Genomic DNA, 17,094 nt, shown 5'->3' with positions numbered 1-17,094 from the left:
GGAAAGGAGGGCTTTCAGAAGCTAATGAGAAGTGGTAGGTGACCAAGGAGAATTGTTAGAGCAGGAGAAACAGGAGGGAACTAAATGTTGCCTGTGTTATTTTGTCAACAGGGATACATCTTCAGTTTTATGGTAGAAGTCCATGAGAAATTAGTGCTTGTTTCCATTCCAGAAATTTGGGGAACATTTCCATTTACAGACAATTTTGGAGATTTAATTTTTCATATTGAAGGGTTTTACTGCTTTATTTTAGGAAGCTGAAAAAATCCATTCATTAACAAAGGTTTTTAAGGCCATTTTCACATAATAGCTATTTTCACCTGATGCAGTCAAACTGCAGCTACGTCTCTTGTGGTCAGTAAGCATTTTGATTTTATATATGTCATTCAATAGCATTGATGAAAAAAACTTCTCTTTCATCATTACTTGTGTGTTTTATATGTTCTCTAGGCAGACCCCATGAAGTTCCTTCATCTGCCTGCATGAGGTGAAAGAGACCCCTTTGGATGTTGAGCAGATCTTCTTTTCCTATTTTCTCTCAAGATGCCTTTTGAACTGGCTGATGCAGAATGTGTGAAAAGATCACTTACCTTCTGTCTAGCCTATTGATTTCTGTCCTTGGCTATGTCTCCAAATGGAGCTTGTGCCCCCAAGTATTTGTTCTTTATGATGCATTTCATATAGTTGGTCATTCTATTTTTCTAGATATACTTTTTTTCACATTCTTCCAGACAACTCACTCCTGATTTTCTCCTGGTCTCATTGGATTCTCCTATTTGGTTTTCTGGCAGACTTCTTTTCCCTGACTTCTGACCCTAGAGTGCAGTCCTTCTACCTTGGAAGCTTGTGTCTGATTTCCTCCATTCTCCCCCACCCCCATCACCTTTTTCCTTTCCTAATTATGTTTTGTATCCTTTCACTGTAATAAATCATAGCCATGATGATACTGTATGCTGAGTGCTGTGAGTTCTCCTAGTGAGTCATTGAGTGGTATTGAATTGGGTGATGTTCTGCTTTGGGTTGCAAGAGAATGATGTCTCTTCATCCTGGTAATCCAATAGTATGCCATATTATAGTTTTCCAATGTGTCTAGAATATATGATGAGAATATATAGCATTTATTAAATATTGTTACTTCCCTCTAAAATAAAAAAAATCCAATAAAAGTAGAATAAAAATGTTTATTACATTTGTTGAATGCTTACTGCCAGATTTGAAGTTTAGTCATCTGACAATTTGTATGATTATACAGTGCCGTTAGTAATAATGAATGATGCAGATGTTTTTCAGGACCCCAACCCCCCACATATGTTAAAACTCATATGTTTATTTACCTACTATGTATTTTTCCTTCACTTCCATCAACATCTTGCCTCTAATTTTTACTAATTTCTTTTTTAGTAAAAAAGAGGGCCATGGATGGATTCTATTCAATCTTTGTCATTCACATTTTTTTCTTTTTTTCCCTATTGTTTGTTTCTTTAAATTTGTCATTTTGAAATAATTCTATATTCACATAGAAGTCGCAGTGATCAAAACCATTAAATTGACATTACTACAATACAATATCTAAACTAGAGGCCTTATTTCAATTTTACCAGGTATTACACTTTTCTTTTTGGAATGCAGTTCCAAGAAATTGAAATTTATCCCATGGAACTACCACCAAAATCAGAATAAAGAACTTTTCCATCATCCCAAAGAAATTTCCTTTCACTAGCCCCTTAGAATCACATATCTGGCAACCACTGATCAGTTTAATTTGTCATTTTGAAAATGTTATAGAAATGGAATAATTTTATATGTGACCTTTTGGGATTGGGTGTTTTTTTCACTCAGCATAATGCCCTTGGGATCCATCCAAGTTGTTACTTCATTTAAAAAAATTGCTTGGTTTTATTCGATGGTATGGATGTACCATATTTTGTTTAACCATTCACACATAGAAGGACTCTTGGTTTTCTTTTTCAATGAAGGTTTTAAAAATAATCATAAAAAGAGTAAAAACCATAGCAATGGGTGATGTTTTTTGAGTGCTTTTTATGTGCCATGTTTTGTGGTAATACTAGTGTAATACTTTTTTTTAAACTTAAAGTTTTTATTTTTTAATTGTGGTAAAATATACATAACAAAATTTACCATCTTATCCATTTTTAAGTGTATGCTTGAGTAGTGTTAAGTACATTTGTATCTGTATGACCAATCCCCAAAATTCTGTGTCTTACAAAACTGAAACTCTATCCCCATTAAACAAAAACTTTCCATTTCCCACTTCCCCAATCCTGGTAATTACTATTCTTCTCTTTATAAACTGAACCACCCTCATATAAGTGGAATTATACAGTGTTTGTTTTTGTGACTGGCTTATTTCACTTAGAATAATGTTCTCAAGGTTCATCCATGTTGTAGCGTGAGTCAGAGTTTCCATCCTTTTGAAGGCTTTTTCATTATATGTATATATCACATTTTATTTATCCATTTATCTGTTGATAGACAATTGGGTTGCTTCTGCCTCTTGGTGATTAAGAATAATGATACTATGAACACGAGTGTATAGATCTCTTTCTGAGCACTTGCTTTCTGTTCTTTGGGTGTATACCCAGGAGTAGAACTGCTGTATCATATAGTAATTTCTCTTTTTAATTTTTTATCATCATACTGTTTCCGTAGTGGCTACACCATCTTATATTCCTACCAGTAGTGCACAAGGGTTCTAATTACTTCATGTTATTTTCTTTCTTTTCTTCTCTTTTTTTTTGGGTAGTAACCATCCTAAAGTGGCATCTCATTGTGGTTTTGCTTTGCATTTCCCTAATGATTAGTGACATTGAGCATCATTTTATATGCTTTTGGTCATGTGTATATCCTCTTTGGCAAAATATCTATTCAGGTCCTTCACCCATTCACATTTTTTTGTTCTTGAGTTGCATATTATGTTCTTTGTATGTTCTGTATATTAACCCTTTATCAGACATATGATTTTCAAATATTTTCTCTCATTGCATAGGTTGCCTCTATTGCATTCTTATTTAATCCTCCCAACAATTCCTACCTTATTTTATAAGTGAAGAAGCTGAAGTATAGAGAAGTTCAGTAACTTTTAGTCACCTGCCTTTGGTTACTTGGTTAGTATATGGTATAATGGAAATTCAAATTCATACTGATTGCTTCCAGATCTGTACTTTTCAACACCACTTTCAGCTAATTTCTTGGCCAACTTTTTGAAACAGTGGCCTTGGTTTCTGTGATTAGCCTATGTAGAAGGCCTCCTTTAAGAAGCAGATTAGTCTACATTTAAAAAAGATGCAGTTGATCCTCATTATTTATAGTTCCATATTTGTGAGTTTGCTCTCTTGCTAAAATTTATTTGGCATTCCAAAATCAATACTCATGGTGATTTTGGGGTCATTCATAGTCATGTCAGAAAATTTGAGTCACTGGATGCAAATATTCCCAGCTGCCTTCTTGTTTCAGCTTTTGTACTATAAACAAGTATCTATTTCATGGTCTATTTAGTGTCATGTTTTCCACATATCCCATTTAAAATGGTCCCCAAATATAATGCTAAAATGCTGTCTAATATTCCTATGTGCAAGATGTACCTTATGGAGAAAATACATAAATTAGAAAAGCTTTCTACAGTATGGGAGAATACATTAATAAATGACATATCTGATAAGGGGTTGACATCCAAAATATACAAAGAGCTCACATACCTCAACAAACAAAAAGGAAATAATCCAATTAAAAAATGGGCAGAGGATCTGAACAGACATTTCTCCAAAGAAGAAATTCAAATGACCAACAGGCACTGAAAAGGTGCTCCACATCGCTAATCGTCAGAAAAATGGAAACTAAAACCACAATGAGATATCACCTCACACCAGTTAGAATGGCCACCATCCAAAAGACAAACAACAACAAATGTTGGTGAGGGTATGGAGAAAGGGAAACCCTTCTACATTGCTGGTGGGAATGTAAATTAGTTCAATCATTGTGGAAAGCAGTATGGAGGTTCCTCAAAAAACTAAAAATAGAAATACCATTTGAGCCAGGAATTCCACTCCTAGGAATTTACCCTAAGAATGCAGCAGCCCAGTTTGAAAAAGACATATGCATCCCTCTGTTTATGGCAGCACTATTTACAATAGCCAAGAAATGGATGCAACCTAAGTGTCCATCAGTAGATGAATGGATAAAGAAGATGTGGTACATATATACAATGGAATATTATTCAGCCATAAGAAGAAAACAAATTCTACCATTTGCAACAACATGGATGGAGCTAGAGGGTATTATGCTCAGTGAAATAAGCCAGGGAGAGAAAGACAAGTACCAAATGATTTCACTCATATGTGGAGTATAAGAACAAAGAAAAACTGAAGGAACAAAACAGCAGCAGACTCACAGAACCCAAGAATGGACTAACAGTTACCAAAGGGAAAGGGACTGGAGAGGATGGGTGAGAAGGGAAGGATAAGGGGAAAAAGGGGCATTACCATTAGCACACATAATGTGGGGTGTGGGGCACAGGGAAGGCAGTATAGCACAGAGAAGAAAAGTAGTGACTCTGTAGCATCTTACTACACTGATGGACAGTGACTGTAATGGGGCATGTGGTGAGGACTTGATAGTGGGGGGAATCTAGTAACCACTATGTTGCTCATGTAATTGTGTATTAATGATACCAAAATACAAAAAAAGAAAACCTTTATTCAAATATGAGTTATAGTGTTGTTGGTGTTTGAGTTCCTTGTTAATGAATCAATAGTATGTTAAAAAAAAGTCTTTAAACAGAAACACAAAAAACACAAAGTTGATGAAAATGTGACTAGAGGCTTGCAGAAACCTAACTTTGTATTTCCTGTAGGATCAACAGTTCAGTATTCTTTAATGCAGTGTTTACTGTGACCTTGTAGAATATAACTTTGATTAAGGAGGATTGAGTGCATTTCCTAATTATCACTAAAAGCAGTATAGCATGAAGGGAAGCCTCAGTTATGTTAGGTGAATGAACTCTCATAGAATTGCAGGATGTGTGATATTTGTGTTATAATTCAAGAGGTCCAGTGGGCTGGACCATATTAGTAACTAAATGGTAGTTATGGCTGGTATATTCTTATTCTAGATAAAGAATTAAAATACAGAGAGGTTTTGTGAGTGATGTGAGGACACAGAGGTAGTTGGTGGTTTAAGTAGACTTATAACCTAATTTTCCTGGTTCTTTTTTGATGTGAATTTCCCTCTTCCACCATGCCTGTCTGCAATTAGGATGAGAAAAGGGAGTGAATGCTTTTTGAGTACCTGCAGTGTACCAGTTCTGGTGTTAGTTATTTGATGCATTTGCTCTCATTTGATCTTCAGCAACTTTTATGACAGAGATGCTGCAGACTGTCCAATGACCAAGAAAATTAGGCATTTTGCTGAGGAATTATGGGCTAGCTAGTGCTGGCTGAATTTCAATCTCCATCCTCCAAAAAAAAAAAAAAAAAATTTTGCAGTTGTCTAATGTCCCAGAAAAGAGAATTGGCCCACCATAAATGTAAAATTTATCAGTCTTACTTCCCAATGGCATTGTAAAATACCTTATTAATGTTTCCACTCATTTGGAGCTGTGGTTTCACATATGTCCACGAGGTACAAAAAATTGAAGTGAAATGCAGAAATGTTTCTCTCAAAGTTGTCCAAGTTCACGTGCTATGCCTTAAGAGATAATTAATTCATAATTCATGGTGTGAAGTTGTGTTTTTTTGCAAAGTGGATTTTTATTATAAATAAATACTTTCTTTTTATAGTGAACGAAAATGTCTTTATTTAAAGCCCGTGATTGGTGGTCTATTGTTCTGGGAGAAAAAGAAGAATTTGATCAAGGCTGTTTGTGTTTGGCTGATGTTGACAATACTGGGAATGGACAAGGTAAGCAACTCACCATGCATCTTGGAGCAAAGCTCTAAGATGAAATAGAAATGATTCCCTTTTTTTTAATAAAAATTATTTTTTAAACTGAGGCATATACAATAAAATGCACAAATCTTAATATACAGTTCAGTGCACTTTGACATATGTATGCACTCATGTAACCATCACCCAAATCAATATGTCAAACACTGGCACTAATTTTTTTCCCCTTCACCCATTTCACTTATCCTTCTACCTCCTTACTTTTTAAATGTGTACCTTATAGAACTTAAGTGAACTGCCATAATTATGCCCTCATTTTGAAGGTAGTTTCCTTTCTAAGTAGTATGCCGGTCATAGGCTGATAAATGCAGTTCTTCTTCATTGTTTGTGTTTTTCTAGTTGGTGTTGATCCTATCTTATTATTTGGAACTGGAAGAATATAAGGTATCATTTAATTTGTTTTCATGTGTTGCAAAGTTAGGTTTTGGAGAGTAAAGGTGGTAAAATATTTTGAACTTTGAAAAAATTTCTTTTTTAGAATTTATTTGCAAGAAAATTACATTCTTTATAAATTGAATCTAAAAGCCACTCATACCAGAATGGAGCAGTTATGCTAGCTCTATTTCTTGGTAGAAAATTATTAAATCATTGCTTTCATTTTCATATTATGATGCTAGAAACAACATTTTATGTTATTTGCTCCTTTATGTATCTTCAGATGTTTTTTTGAGCAGTCTTTAAAACATTTTAGTTCTATGTCATTTGTATTTGAAGTTTGTATTTGGTTTTGATGATTTATGGTTATGACCTTTAATTTTTTTTTGGTAATCCAGATAGTCATTGGTCTCTTAAAAAGAAAACTTACCATGATTATTCTTTTGTTCACTGTATATAAATATTGTTCCCTTATGTTTTTCTTTATTCTATTTCTTTTGCCTATAATGAAAATGGTAGAATCTGGAGGGCAAGGGGAAAGGAGAAGATTATATTGGCAAAGAAGAATGGGAGACATTAAATCATACTGAGCACCTATTAAATTGTTTCTAAGGAAAATCTGGCTCCATCCCCCCAACAATTGGAGATACCTTCCATTCAGAGGGTATCCTGAAAGGGTCCTCAAAGATTATTAACCCTGCCTCCTGCCCAACTGTTTGTTAAAACTTATGATTCCCCTATTATTTGGCAACACAAGAGTTATACCACAAAAATTCCTGCCAGAGAGAGAACACTTTTAAACCCACTCCCACTCAAACTGTCTAAAGGTCAACTTGGTTGGAAAGTATACTTATTGACTGTTTGAATAACACACTGTTCATTTCATCATTTCTGTTAGAGCTCCTCACTGGGGTGCCACCAGTGTGTTACCAGTAAGCTCAGGTGTTGCTTCCCCCAGTTAGTGGCCAGCTGTGTGCAGCTTCCTCTGTTCTCCCAAGCATGCTGTACAAAAATCATTCCATGTGTATGTTGCGCATAGAAAAAATAAAAACCACTGATAATTATTTCTTAAAGCCTGGATTACCTGAACCATAATATCCTAGGATGATTATTATATATGAAGGTTTTTCTATCCCAGATGTACAGGATCCTATAAGATCACATTCTCTGGGGGTAGGTGGATAGGGGGCAGGGGGAGGGCTTAGTAAGAATCAGAGTAGAAAACACATAAGGCTGGCTGAAAAATAGCTCCTGCATTTGCCTTTTAGCTATCTAGCATTTATACCTCAGATGGTGGGACTGTCCCTTGTACACTTGCACATGCTCATGTTCTTACCCAACTGCAGTGGGAGGTAGCCATGTGCGCCTGGGGTTACAGAGGCCCTTTCAGGGAGCCCTGGCTCTTTAAGTCCAAGGTGATATCCCTTTTTCTTGTCACTCAGACATGGTAATGTTACAGTATTCTCCTGTCTCCAGACAAAGTGGAATGTACAATCCTGTTCACAAAACCTATGTATAATAGTTGAGGGAAAGGAGAGAGAGAAAAATTTTAAAAATTAAAATGAAGGAGTTGGAAAAATTATATGTTAAGTTAAAGAAGTCATGTTGGAGGCTATCTTTGCTTGTTTTGCAGTTGGTCACCACACTGTGTAATGATGCTACTAACTTAAAAATTTTAACTTTGACTAATCTGTCTGGTTAGGGTGATTGGTCTTGGATGGAGATGAAAGGATGAGAGCAGTGATCTGGCCTTCATTCCTGAGGGATCTAGAACACTGATGCTTCTCTGAAGGGAATTATAGTAGTTTCATTTACTACTGATTCAGACAATATAGGGTAGTGCCCACAGGGACCCCTGGGTTTCACTCGTATTTCTTTCAGCCCCATTTGACCCTTCTGAGATGACGATGTAGTCCTGGTTCCTGCAGACTGGATTGTGGGAGTACATGTAGAGGTACATATAAAAGTACCTGTCAGGTAAAAGCAAACTGTGTCTCTTGGTGTCTGTGTATTGGAACAGAGAAAATGTATTACTAAGATCTAGGACAGTACTCAAGAGGATGGGTTGTATTAGTTGGCTCCAAGGAAAGATAGGATATGGAAAATAGAAGAACTTGGAGTTACCTTTTAAATTATATTACTCTGCCCTAACTTTATAAGACCCATTAGACTTTAATATTGGCATATTTGTTTATTAAACAGGGATGTGATAGGAGTCACTACATATGCATACTTCAGATTTTTGGCGTCAAATTTTGGAAACTGCCCCAGATTAGGTGTAGGAGTGATACTGATTTTGATTTTTCTCCCTGGTGGGAGATAGAGTTCCACTGGCTTTTATATAGACCTCTCAATATAATATCCCTCACTGTAGATGTTAGAGAACCAAATGGATATTCTGCCATTTTCTGTTGAAATATAATTTCCTTTAAATTTGCAGAAACTGAGTGAGAAATCATAGGTTAGCTTTGCTTCCCACTGGGTGAACTAAGTTGAAAAATTCATTTACCACTGGGTCTCCATAATTGCCAACAACTATCTTTCTGGGCTTTTAGAATTAGTAGTAACTCAGAACTAGTATTCACTATTCTCACAATGTTTGGTTATTTCTCTTTTCTCAGTACACTTGGATAAATGACTAGTTTTTCTGTGGGGAAGGACCTGAAGGAAATTCATCTTAGGCACGTGTGGTACTATAGCAATGCCTATACACATCTTTGTCTTTATTTAAGGGGCTCTGAGTCTGTAAATTGACTTAAATGTGGGAATAGGTGAGACAGCATGACTGTCTAAGATGGTGGCTTAAATTAGTCCTCTTTTTCCTAGGCCTGGGTTATATATTTTTGGTTATAGACTTAAAAAAAAAAGACCCTAATGTAAAAAACACACTATAGTACATTCTTACAATCGAATACTGCTCAGTAATAAAAAAGTTAATGAACCACTGGGGAAAAAGACCTTAATGAGTTGTCTCTACATTTAATTCCTGGGAATCCCATGTTAATTAATCATAGCTTGAAATCTATAGATTTCAACAATTAGACTGTTACCTGAGACTTTGTTACTATAATAGTCCTGCTGTCTATTTTAATAATCATGCATCCACATTTTGATTCTGAAGCCTCTAGGATCATTCTTTGTCTCTCCTAGCTTCTGGTAGTCCCAGGCATTCTTTGGCTTGTAGACGTATCACTCTAAACTTTGCTCCCATTGTCACATGATCAGCTCCTTGTATGTCTCTGTGTCTTCATATAGCATTCTCTTCCCCCTGTCTCTTTTTTCTCTTCTTGTAAGGATGCTAATTGAGTCCTATTACACACCTAATTGAGTGTGGCCTCATCTTAACTTAATTACATCTGCAAAAACCCTATTTCCAAATAAACTCACAAGTACTGGAGATTAGGAGTTCAACATATCTTCTAGGGGGACACAGTTTAACCCATAAAGCCTAGCCTACTATTTCCCCCTTTTGTACATAAGGCTAGACATGTTAATCAGATCACTCTATCTAGTGAGGCCTTAGAATCCTTTTAATACATTGTTTTCAGCAGCCACAACTAGCTGTGGAGTTGACACTGTGATGAAATCAGTTTACAACCTTTTATTAGTCCTTTGACAAAAGGCTTGCTTTGTATTTAATTATGACTACTAATTCGAAATTAAGGCTTAGGAAAAAATGTGATAGATATGTCAGTACATTTGAATATTGGTAATGAATGTAAAGCTATTTTTGAAAAGCTGTATGCTATCAAAATAAGTTCCCTTTAATTACATATTCTGTTGGCATATTGGCCTTTGTATATGAAGCAAAACTGGATTCTTTTAATTTTTAGATTTCTCTTTTAAATATTATAAGTTTATTTCCAAGGAAATTTTGTTGCTAATGTTTGTTTCTTTCTGTATCTTTTTTTTTAAAATTTCTTTACAGATAAAATAATTGTGGGTAGCTTTATGGGATACCTAAGAATCTTTAACCCCCATCCTGTAAAAACAGGAGATGGAGCTCAAGCTGAAGATTTGCTTCTAGAAGTGCATCTACAAGATCCAATACTGCAAGTGGAAGTAGGAAAGTTTGTTTCGTAAGTACAGCCCACTAACTCTGATACTTCATCTTGCTTGGAGTAGGCCAGTCCCTTACTTTGTCACTTTAGTGGATTCTTCAAAGAAAAAAAAGACCACCTACAAATTAAATATATTTTCTAGATATTGTCACCTAGGTGTTCCTCAATTACGGAACATTTTTTATATGGAAACCTATACATTTCAGGTAGAGTAATTTAGGACTTTTAAAAAATAATGACAGACTTAAAAGCCTGATATGTCAGAAGATTAAAAAAAGAAAAGGAGATAAACTTTTCAAAATAACCAAATAAAAAAATAGAAAGCATTCACATACTTAAAATACTCATTGTCCAGGTTATATAAAATCTGTTTAAATAATTGACAAAATACAGTTATGTTATTTGGCCCATAACTTTGAAGTTTTAAAACAAATTACTTATTTGAGGTAGAGAGGTCCTTATTTTCTTAAAGCCAGCTCAACCCACAAAGTAAGTCTTCCGCTTCCCAGAGTTTTGTTTCAGAGTGCTTTACCTCTAAACCTAATTAATTTTAGAAAGCTGTTTATTAGCGTGCATTTTGTGTAATATGTCTGTTTTTTATTTACTAATGATATGCTATTTTATCTTATTTTCATACATGAATTAAAAAAAATAACCCTGTTTTTCTTAATCACTTGTAAGAAAAATTATATAGGCAGAGGTGGTCTTGTTTTCCCCTACTCTTCTTTTTGAGCTTCCTTTTGCCTTCTTAAGTCAGGGAGTGCCCTGGGCTCTAGATTTGACTTACTCCATTTACTCATCATAATTTATTGGCTCCATTTATTCAGGGCTCTGACTCAAGAAAAGCTTGAACAACCGTTCCTGGGCATTAACCATATTCTGGTCATGGTTCATTCTGAAGGGAAGCTCTTCATAGATATTATAGGCCAGGGCACAAGGTGGAACTTTTATGTACTGCGTCAGGCTGGCTTGGAGAGATTTTGTGATTGATGTGGTCGGTAAATACCTGCTCCTTCTAAAAATTAATGATGGTCAGGAGCCCATTGTGTACCTAGCACATATTAGACATGATGATTTATAAAGTGAGAAGACAAGAGGATTGTTGCCTTTAAAAAGCATTTTTATCTTTCTATTTTTTAGATGAATTCAATTACATAAGATGAATTGAAGAGTTAAATGCTGTCACAATCATTCTGCATAGTAGTTCTAAGTGTGGCTCTCATCTATGTGATCACCTGTTGGAAGGGAGGAAGTTAACATGAATGAGTAGATATTGTACTAGTAGTGATTAACTAGTGTTATCTCATTAATCTTATCTATAAGATAATGATTGACATTTAGAGATAAGGAAACTAGCTAGAGCTCAGAACTTCAGTTAGGATTCAGGCCCAGGTCTGTCTGACTCCATAATTTATTGTCTTTCCATGATATCATATTCTTTTCCTGTGTATGATGGAAAAATTGTTTTGAGTGTTCAGGCTACATATAAAAATATTTTGAAGGCAATATTGATTACTTGGTAGTGAGTGATGAGTATTTTCTTCTTAACAATGTTTGAGAGGTATTTAACTTAATTCTTATTTTATAAATGAGAGACGAACACTCTGAAACATTAAATGGTCACACAAATATCATTGTATAAAGTCAGGACCCCAAACCAGGTCTTCAGATTTCAGTTATAGTTCCAGTTTAGAACAGTATCTGTATCATAGGTTGTACACTGGAGGCCTTCTTACAGATGTGTTTTAAATTTAAAAGAGTTGTCAACATTTAAGAACCAGGAGATTTCACATAAAGTCCCTGCCTTTTGGCTTTCCTTGAAAAAATGTGGAGATCTGACCACCAGCCCAGAACTGAGTAGTAGTCAACTCCTTTAGTCTGGCCCCAGTCTGCAGTTCATCACAGCCATTTACACCCTTTACTCATTTGCATCCCCTGGCTTAGACCTTGAAGACTTTGAATTTTGGATTTCTAGACTGCTGTGTCTTGGGAAACCACTTGACAGGGGCTAAAAAGTCTGGTTGTGACAGTGGCAGTTTATTTCAATTTGAAATTTAGAGTGAAGTCTTTCATACCTTTTATAAAATTTCAGAACTGGAAGTGATGTTTGCCATTTACTAATAATGATTAGCATTCTGTGGTGCTTTATACTTTACAAGGTGCTTATGCATGATTTTATTTTGTTTAATTGGACCCCTTGTTTTTCAGAAGGGGAAACAGGCTCAGAGAGATTACGTGACTTGCCCAAGGTCACAGGTTAGTTAGGCAGAGAGCCAAGACCATAACTTGTATCTCTGTACTGTGAGAGAGCGCTCATGAAGGGGCCCACAGTGTGGGGAGGCTGGCTGCCTTGGCTTCAGTCTGAAGGCAGCTCCTTGAGGCCGAGTCCTTGAGCTTCTGGGATTGTCAAGTTGCTATTTGTGTCACATTTATTTTTCAGTTTCGAATGTTATCTAATGAATTGTTTAGTTTACTTGTGCCAGGTTGTGGTTACAATTTCTTTTTAAAATTATCATACAATTTTTTTTCTTTTACATCTGGAACCAGTATTTAAAGTTTTAAAACTTTCCCCATTTTTCAGAGGTACTGAAATGCTTCATTTGGCTGTGTTGCATTCTAGAAAACTCTGTGTCTACTCTGTCTCAGGTAAGAAACACTTTTTTTAATGTAGAATTTGTGCTGGAAACTGGGTTTCTTAATATTATATAAGAATAGATACTCTATGTTGACTTGGTAGAGAATACAAACCATTTGGTTGAAGGTTTTCTTACTGTGGTTAGCATTTTCTCATTGTTCATTTATTCTTTCTGGTACTTAGGTTATTACATTTTCTTGGTCTGATATTTCCATGCATAATTCCTTTTAATAATCTCCTTTCTCCCAGTAATTGTGTCCAGGATTGTCTTTCACTAATAAAGGCCAGTTCTGGGTACTTAGGACACTTGAGTCTTAAGAAATGTTCAATAGCAACAACAAAATTCATTAGATGCTGAGTCATAAGTATGTTGTCTTTTGTGAAGCCCAAGTGTTTTCTCTTTACAGTTCCAATTTCTTGGCTTTTGGTTGTCTTCACTCAACCAGACCTCAAGATGCTTATTTGAGGCTTAATCAGGTTTTATTCTCTGACACTGTTTTGTGGATACAAGTATGGTAGTTAACTGTGGTTTGCTTTCAGCATTTTGGACTTTATTAAAAGGTAACTTAAAACTTTTTTGTTTCAGTTATTAGATAAGTTTTAGTTCAAGTTGAGAGAGGTATTTTCATGGACATCAATATTGGGGAAATTTTTAATGGGACCAGTAAAGCTAAGTGTCTGTGGGTCTGTTCCTTGCAGAAAAGATACTCTCCTTTGGAGTTTGCTGTAAATATTAGCTTCTGTACTTTGGATTTCTCACACTCATTCTCATGGTTTGGACTTTCTTTGTGTTTTGCTTTCAATTTGATTAATGATTTATGTTTATTGTCCTTGAGCTGAATATTCTTGGGCAGTCTCTTTTTGGGGTGAAGATCTGTTAGATTTCTAAGCTGGATTTAGTAACCTGACCTGTGGTATATGGTAAGCATACTTGTTGAATGAATGAGTAATTTCCGGATAGTGCTGAGGCAATTGGTGGTGGCTCTTTATTACTTTCTATATGTTTTCTTCCACCTTTTTCTCCATTAGCACCATCATTTTCTTTTCCACTCTGTTTACATCAGAGGTCCAATACAGTACCTCTTATTAACACTTTCATTGTTAAACACTTCCGTTGGTTTCAAGGTAAAAGATGTTGCTCCTCCTAGTATAGGGCAAATACTTTCTGTTTTAGAGTAAATGGAGAAGGTATGATAATGGCTACTTTATTGCATGCATCTGTTCCTCTGTTTTCCATCATAAGCCTGTTAACTGTGAGTGGTATTTTAGTAACTGGGTTACACATGCCAAGGAAGAGAACTTGCCCTTAGTTGCCTCTGAATACTTCTTGGAAACTTGGTCCCTTCTGGAGGCTCTGTGGGGACCCCAAAAGGGCAGGAGAGGGAAAGATCCTAGAAATTAGAAATTAGGTTAAGACTCTTGGCCTTCCCTGGTTCCACTTGAACAATGCCCAGAAAGAGAGATGCCCCTTGAGAGTCACTGGGGCATAGGGCATAGACTAATATGTAAATGTAGTTTGTGTCACAAAAGTCTACTGAAAGAAACTGGCATGTTTGGTCACAGCTTCTTTGTGGGACATTGGTATCCTTTAAATTAGTGTTGAAAATTAAAGTTATTCATCCTGGGAATGGTGATTTTATCACTCTTTTATTCTTTGTATTCATTTACAAGCTTGGTGTTCTCTGGGGAGGAGTTCTCCAAACTACATTCCCTTATGCCCCACCTCACTTCCCTTCTCTGTCTCTCATTTCTTCAGCCTCTTATGATATTCCTAGGCTGACAATTTGTATATTTTTCCTGGCTTGGCTTAAATTGAAAAACAGGGAAGTGAATGTTTTTGTTCTCTTGAATATGTTTCTTGAGGTTCCAGACTGAACTTTTACCTAACTTTTACTGTAACAGAGGAAGCATAAACATTTTCTAGTTTAAGTAAAACCATTGGTGTCTGCAGATGAAAGTGTTAGCTGAACTTGACATCCTTTCCCCCAACAGCCTCCACAAATATTTTTGGTTTTCTTTTGTATGCTGTGTGCTTCTAAAAAAGTTTTGAGGCAAACTAGGGGAGACCTTTTGGACACACCAAACAACCCTTAGTAATTAGAGGCTACCATGCTGACTTCTTTTTGGTGGGTAATATGTCATAAAATGCATGTTTAATACAGAGAACCAGCAAGGGTCTTGCTGACTTGGAGTTAGCCCATTTTATACTCTGGTAAAGGAAAATTATCACATAGATTCTCGGATTCCTTTCTGATGGGCTTTAGTTTCTGAGTAAATGGTTACAGATGTGTGAACTTAAGCCATACTGATTGTGTTCTCTTAAATTTTGTTTTGCAAAAATTGTGTACTTCTCAACAAGCACTTACTAAGCATTTGACATATTTATAGAATTTAAGTGTTTGTCATGAGAGGGCAAAAAGATACGGTTCTTTACTTTTGATAGGCTTATGTAATCTGATTTGGTTATTTCACACAATGAACCTTTTAACTTACTCTGTAAAGGCTTTTATTTCATTTAACATCATTAGATTTCTCAGCAGTTATGTAAAATTGCACTGAAAACTGTTGTCAAGGTGTCTTGATTATTCTGGAGAATTTTTTTTAAAAATCAGATCTTAAATAAGGCCAACAGCATAAATGTTTTAATATCTATTTACTTTCTAAATGAAACTTTATATTAAATTGAGCTATATGTAGACTATAATTATAGATATACACTTACTATATTCAGTCTGTATATATAAGGACAAAACACATGTAAGTAATTTAAATCTTCTGTCATATTGATGTTTCTCTAGGAAAAAAATGCAGAAATTTATTCCAATGCAGTATCTAAGGAAAATAATTTGCCTTTTGTTCTCCATGGTTGCTATATTATGTTTTAAAGTGCTGTCACCTGAAATTTAAAAATTTACCAGTGCGTTTGGAGTTTTTTCAGAACACAAATGCTAGTGTCATTTCATGCCAAGTTTGTTTAAGTATTGACTGCTGACCCCTGTATTCACTGACCTGTTGGCTAGCAGGCATTTGTAAGTGCATTCCTTACTCAGAGGGGTTGACCTGGTTTTAGGTGTAGAATGAAATTTATAATATCTATAGGAATAAATGATATGTTTCTTAGAATTTCATTCTTTGGTTTTCTTGGAGGCTAGAACTCTCCTTACGTTAATGCTGTGAATTATTTAGTTATGTTTTATTTTTGTCCATGTGGTTGTGATTATCCCTCAGTTTCCTTGGGCCTTACTGATTTTACTACCATTTAGATTCCAGAAAGCTTTTATCTCCTATCAGGGCTAGCTGGCAAATTTTAGTCTTTCTCTTTGTTTTTTATTTCACTGGTATGTGAAGTCTTTTGTAGCCATTTCCAGGGGCATAGATCTGAGTCATAGTGATTCTCCTCTGAAAAATTCTCTTGTTAGTTTTCCTTTTTCAACCCTCCACCTTCCAATGAAGAAGAGAAGGCCTGGCTGAGGTTGGAGGTGAAAATGACATATTTTTGATGCTGCTTTCTTTCAGGGAACTGTCATTAGCTTACCAGTCTCTCTGAAATTTGTTAAAAGATAGACATCCAGGAACCAGGATATATAGTGCTGGCTCTAAATACCTATTTTGAATACTGTGGCCTTTACCAGCTGTGTGATTTTGGGGGAAATTGCTTAAAATTTTTTGAACTTAAGGTGCCTCAATTCTAAAATAGAAATAGAAACATTTCTATTCTTCAACCTCAGTGTATGTTGGTAAATCCTTCTGGACAAAAACAAATAAATGCTCATGTATAACTATGTATATACATACAGATAGACATATATATTTAGATTGCTTTAATGATCTAATACTATCCAGTTTGGGGACTGTTACATTTGCTTTATATTTTAGGTTTTTGTTTAACTTTGCACTTTTGAGTTAATGACAAAGATGTTTCTTTATAGAAAAAGTTGTGTTCTGAATCCTTTTTCTTTCCAACATCTTTTAACCATAACATTATTGTCTGGTATATCACTTACATATAACTCCAACTGTAAGTATTCTAGAAATCTTAACAACCAGAGAGTAAAATATGGA

General features: G+C 35.4%; 1 protein-coding gene across 6 annotated transcripts in view; it reads left to right on the top strand.

Annotated features, from left to right (window-relative positions):
- BBS9 (Bardet-Biedl syndrome 9) overlaps nucleotides 1–17,094 on the top strand; it is a 479,017-nt gene that overhangs the window by 14,494 nt on the left and 447,429 nt on the right. For 3 of the 6 annotated variants that reach the window (XM_073238618.1, XM_036990555.2, XM_073238617.1), the window contains 3 exons: nucleotides 5,796–5,916; nucleotides 10,265–10,415; nucleotides 12,979–13,043. In XM_073238618.1, the coding sequence (XP_073094719.1) occupies nucleotides 5,805–5,916; nucleotides 10,265–10,415; nucleotides 12,979–13,043 (328 nt within the window). In that variant the 5' untranslated portion in view covers nucleotides 5,796–5,804. Of the gene's footprint in view, nucleotides 1–5,795; nucleotides 5,917–6,300; nucleotides 6,346–10,264; nucleotides 10,416–12,978; nucleotides 13,044–17,094 lie in introns of all 6 variants that reach the window. The other 3 variants (XM_073238620.1, XM_073238621.1, XM_073238619.1) reach the window with 3 other exon arrangements.

Source organism: Manis javanica, chromosome 6 (assembly GCF_040802235.1).
Source record: "Manis javanica isolate MJ-LG chromosome 6, MJ_LKY, whole genome shotgun sequence".
Classification (NCBI taxonomy): domain Eukaryota; kingdom Metazoa; phylum Chordata; class Mammalia; order Pholidota; family Manidae; genus Manis; species Manis javanica.
This window is presented reverse-complemented; position numbering and strand designations above follow the sequence as displayed.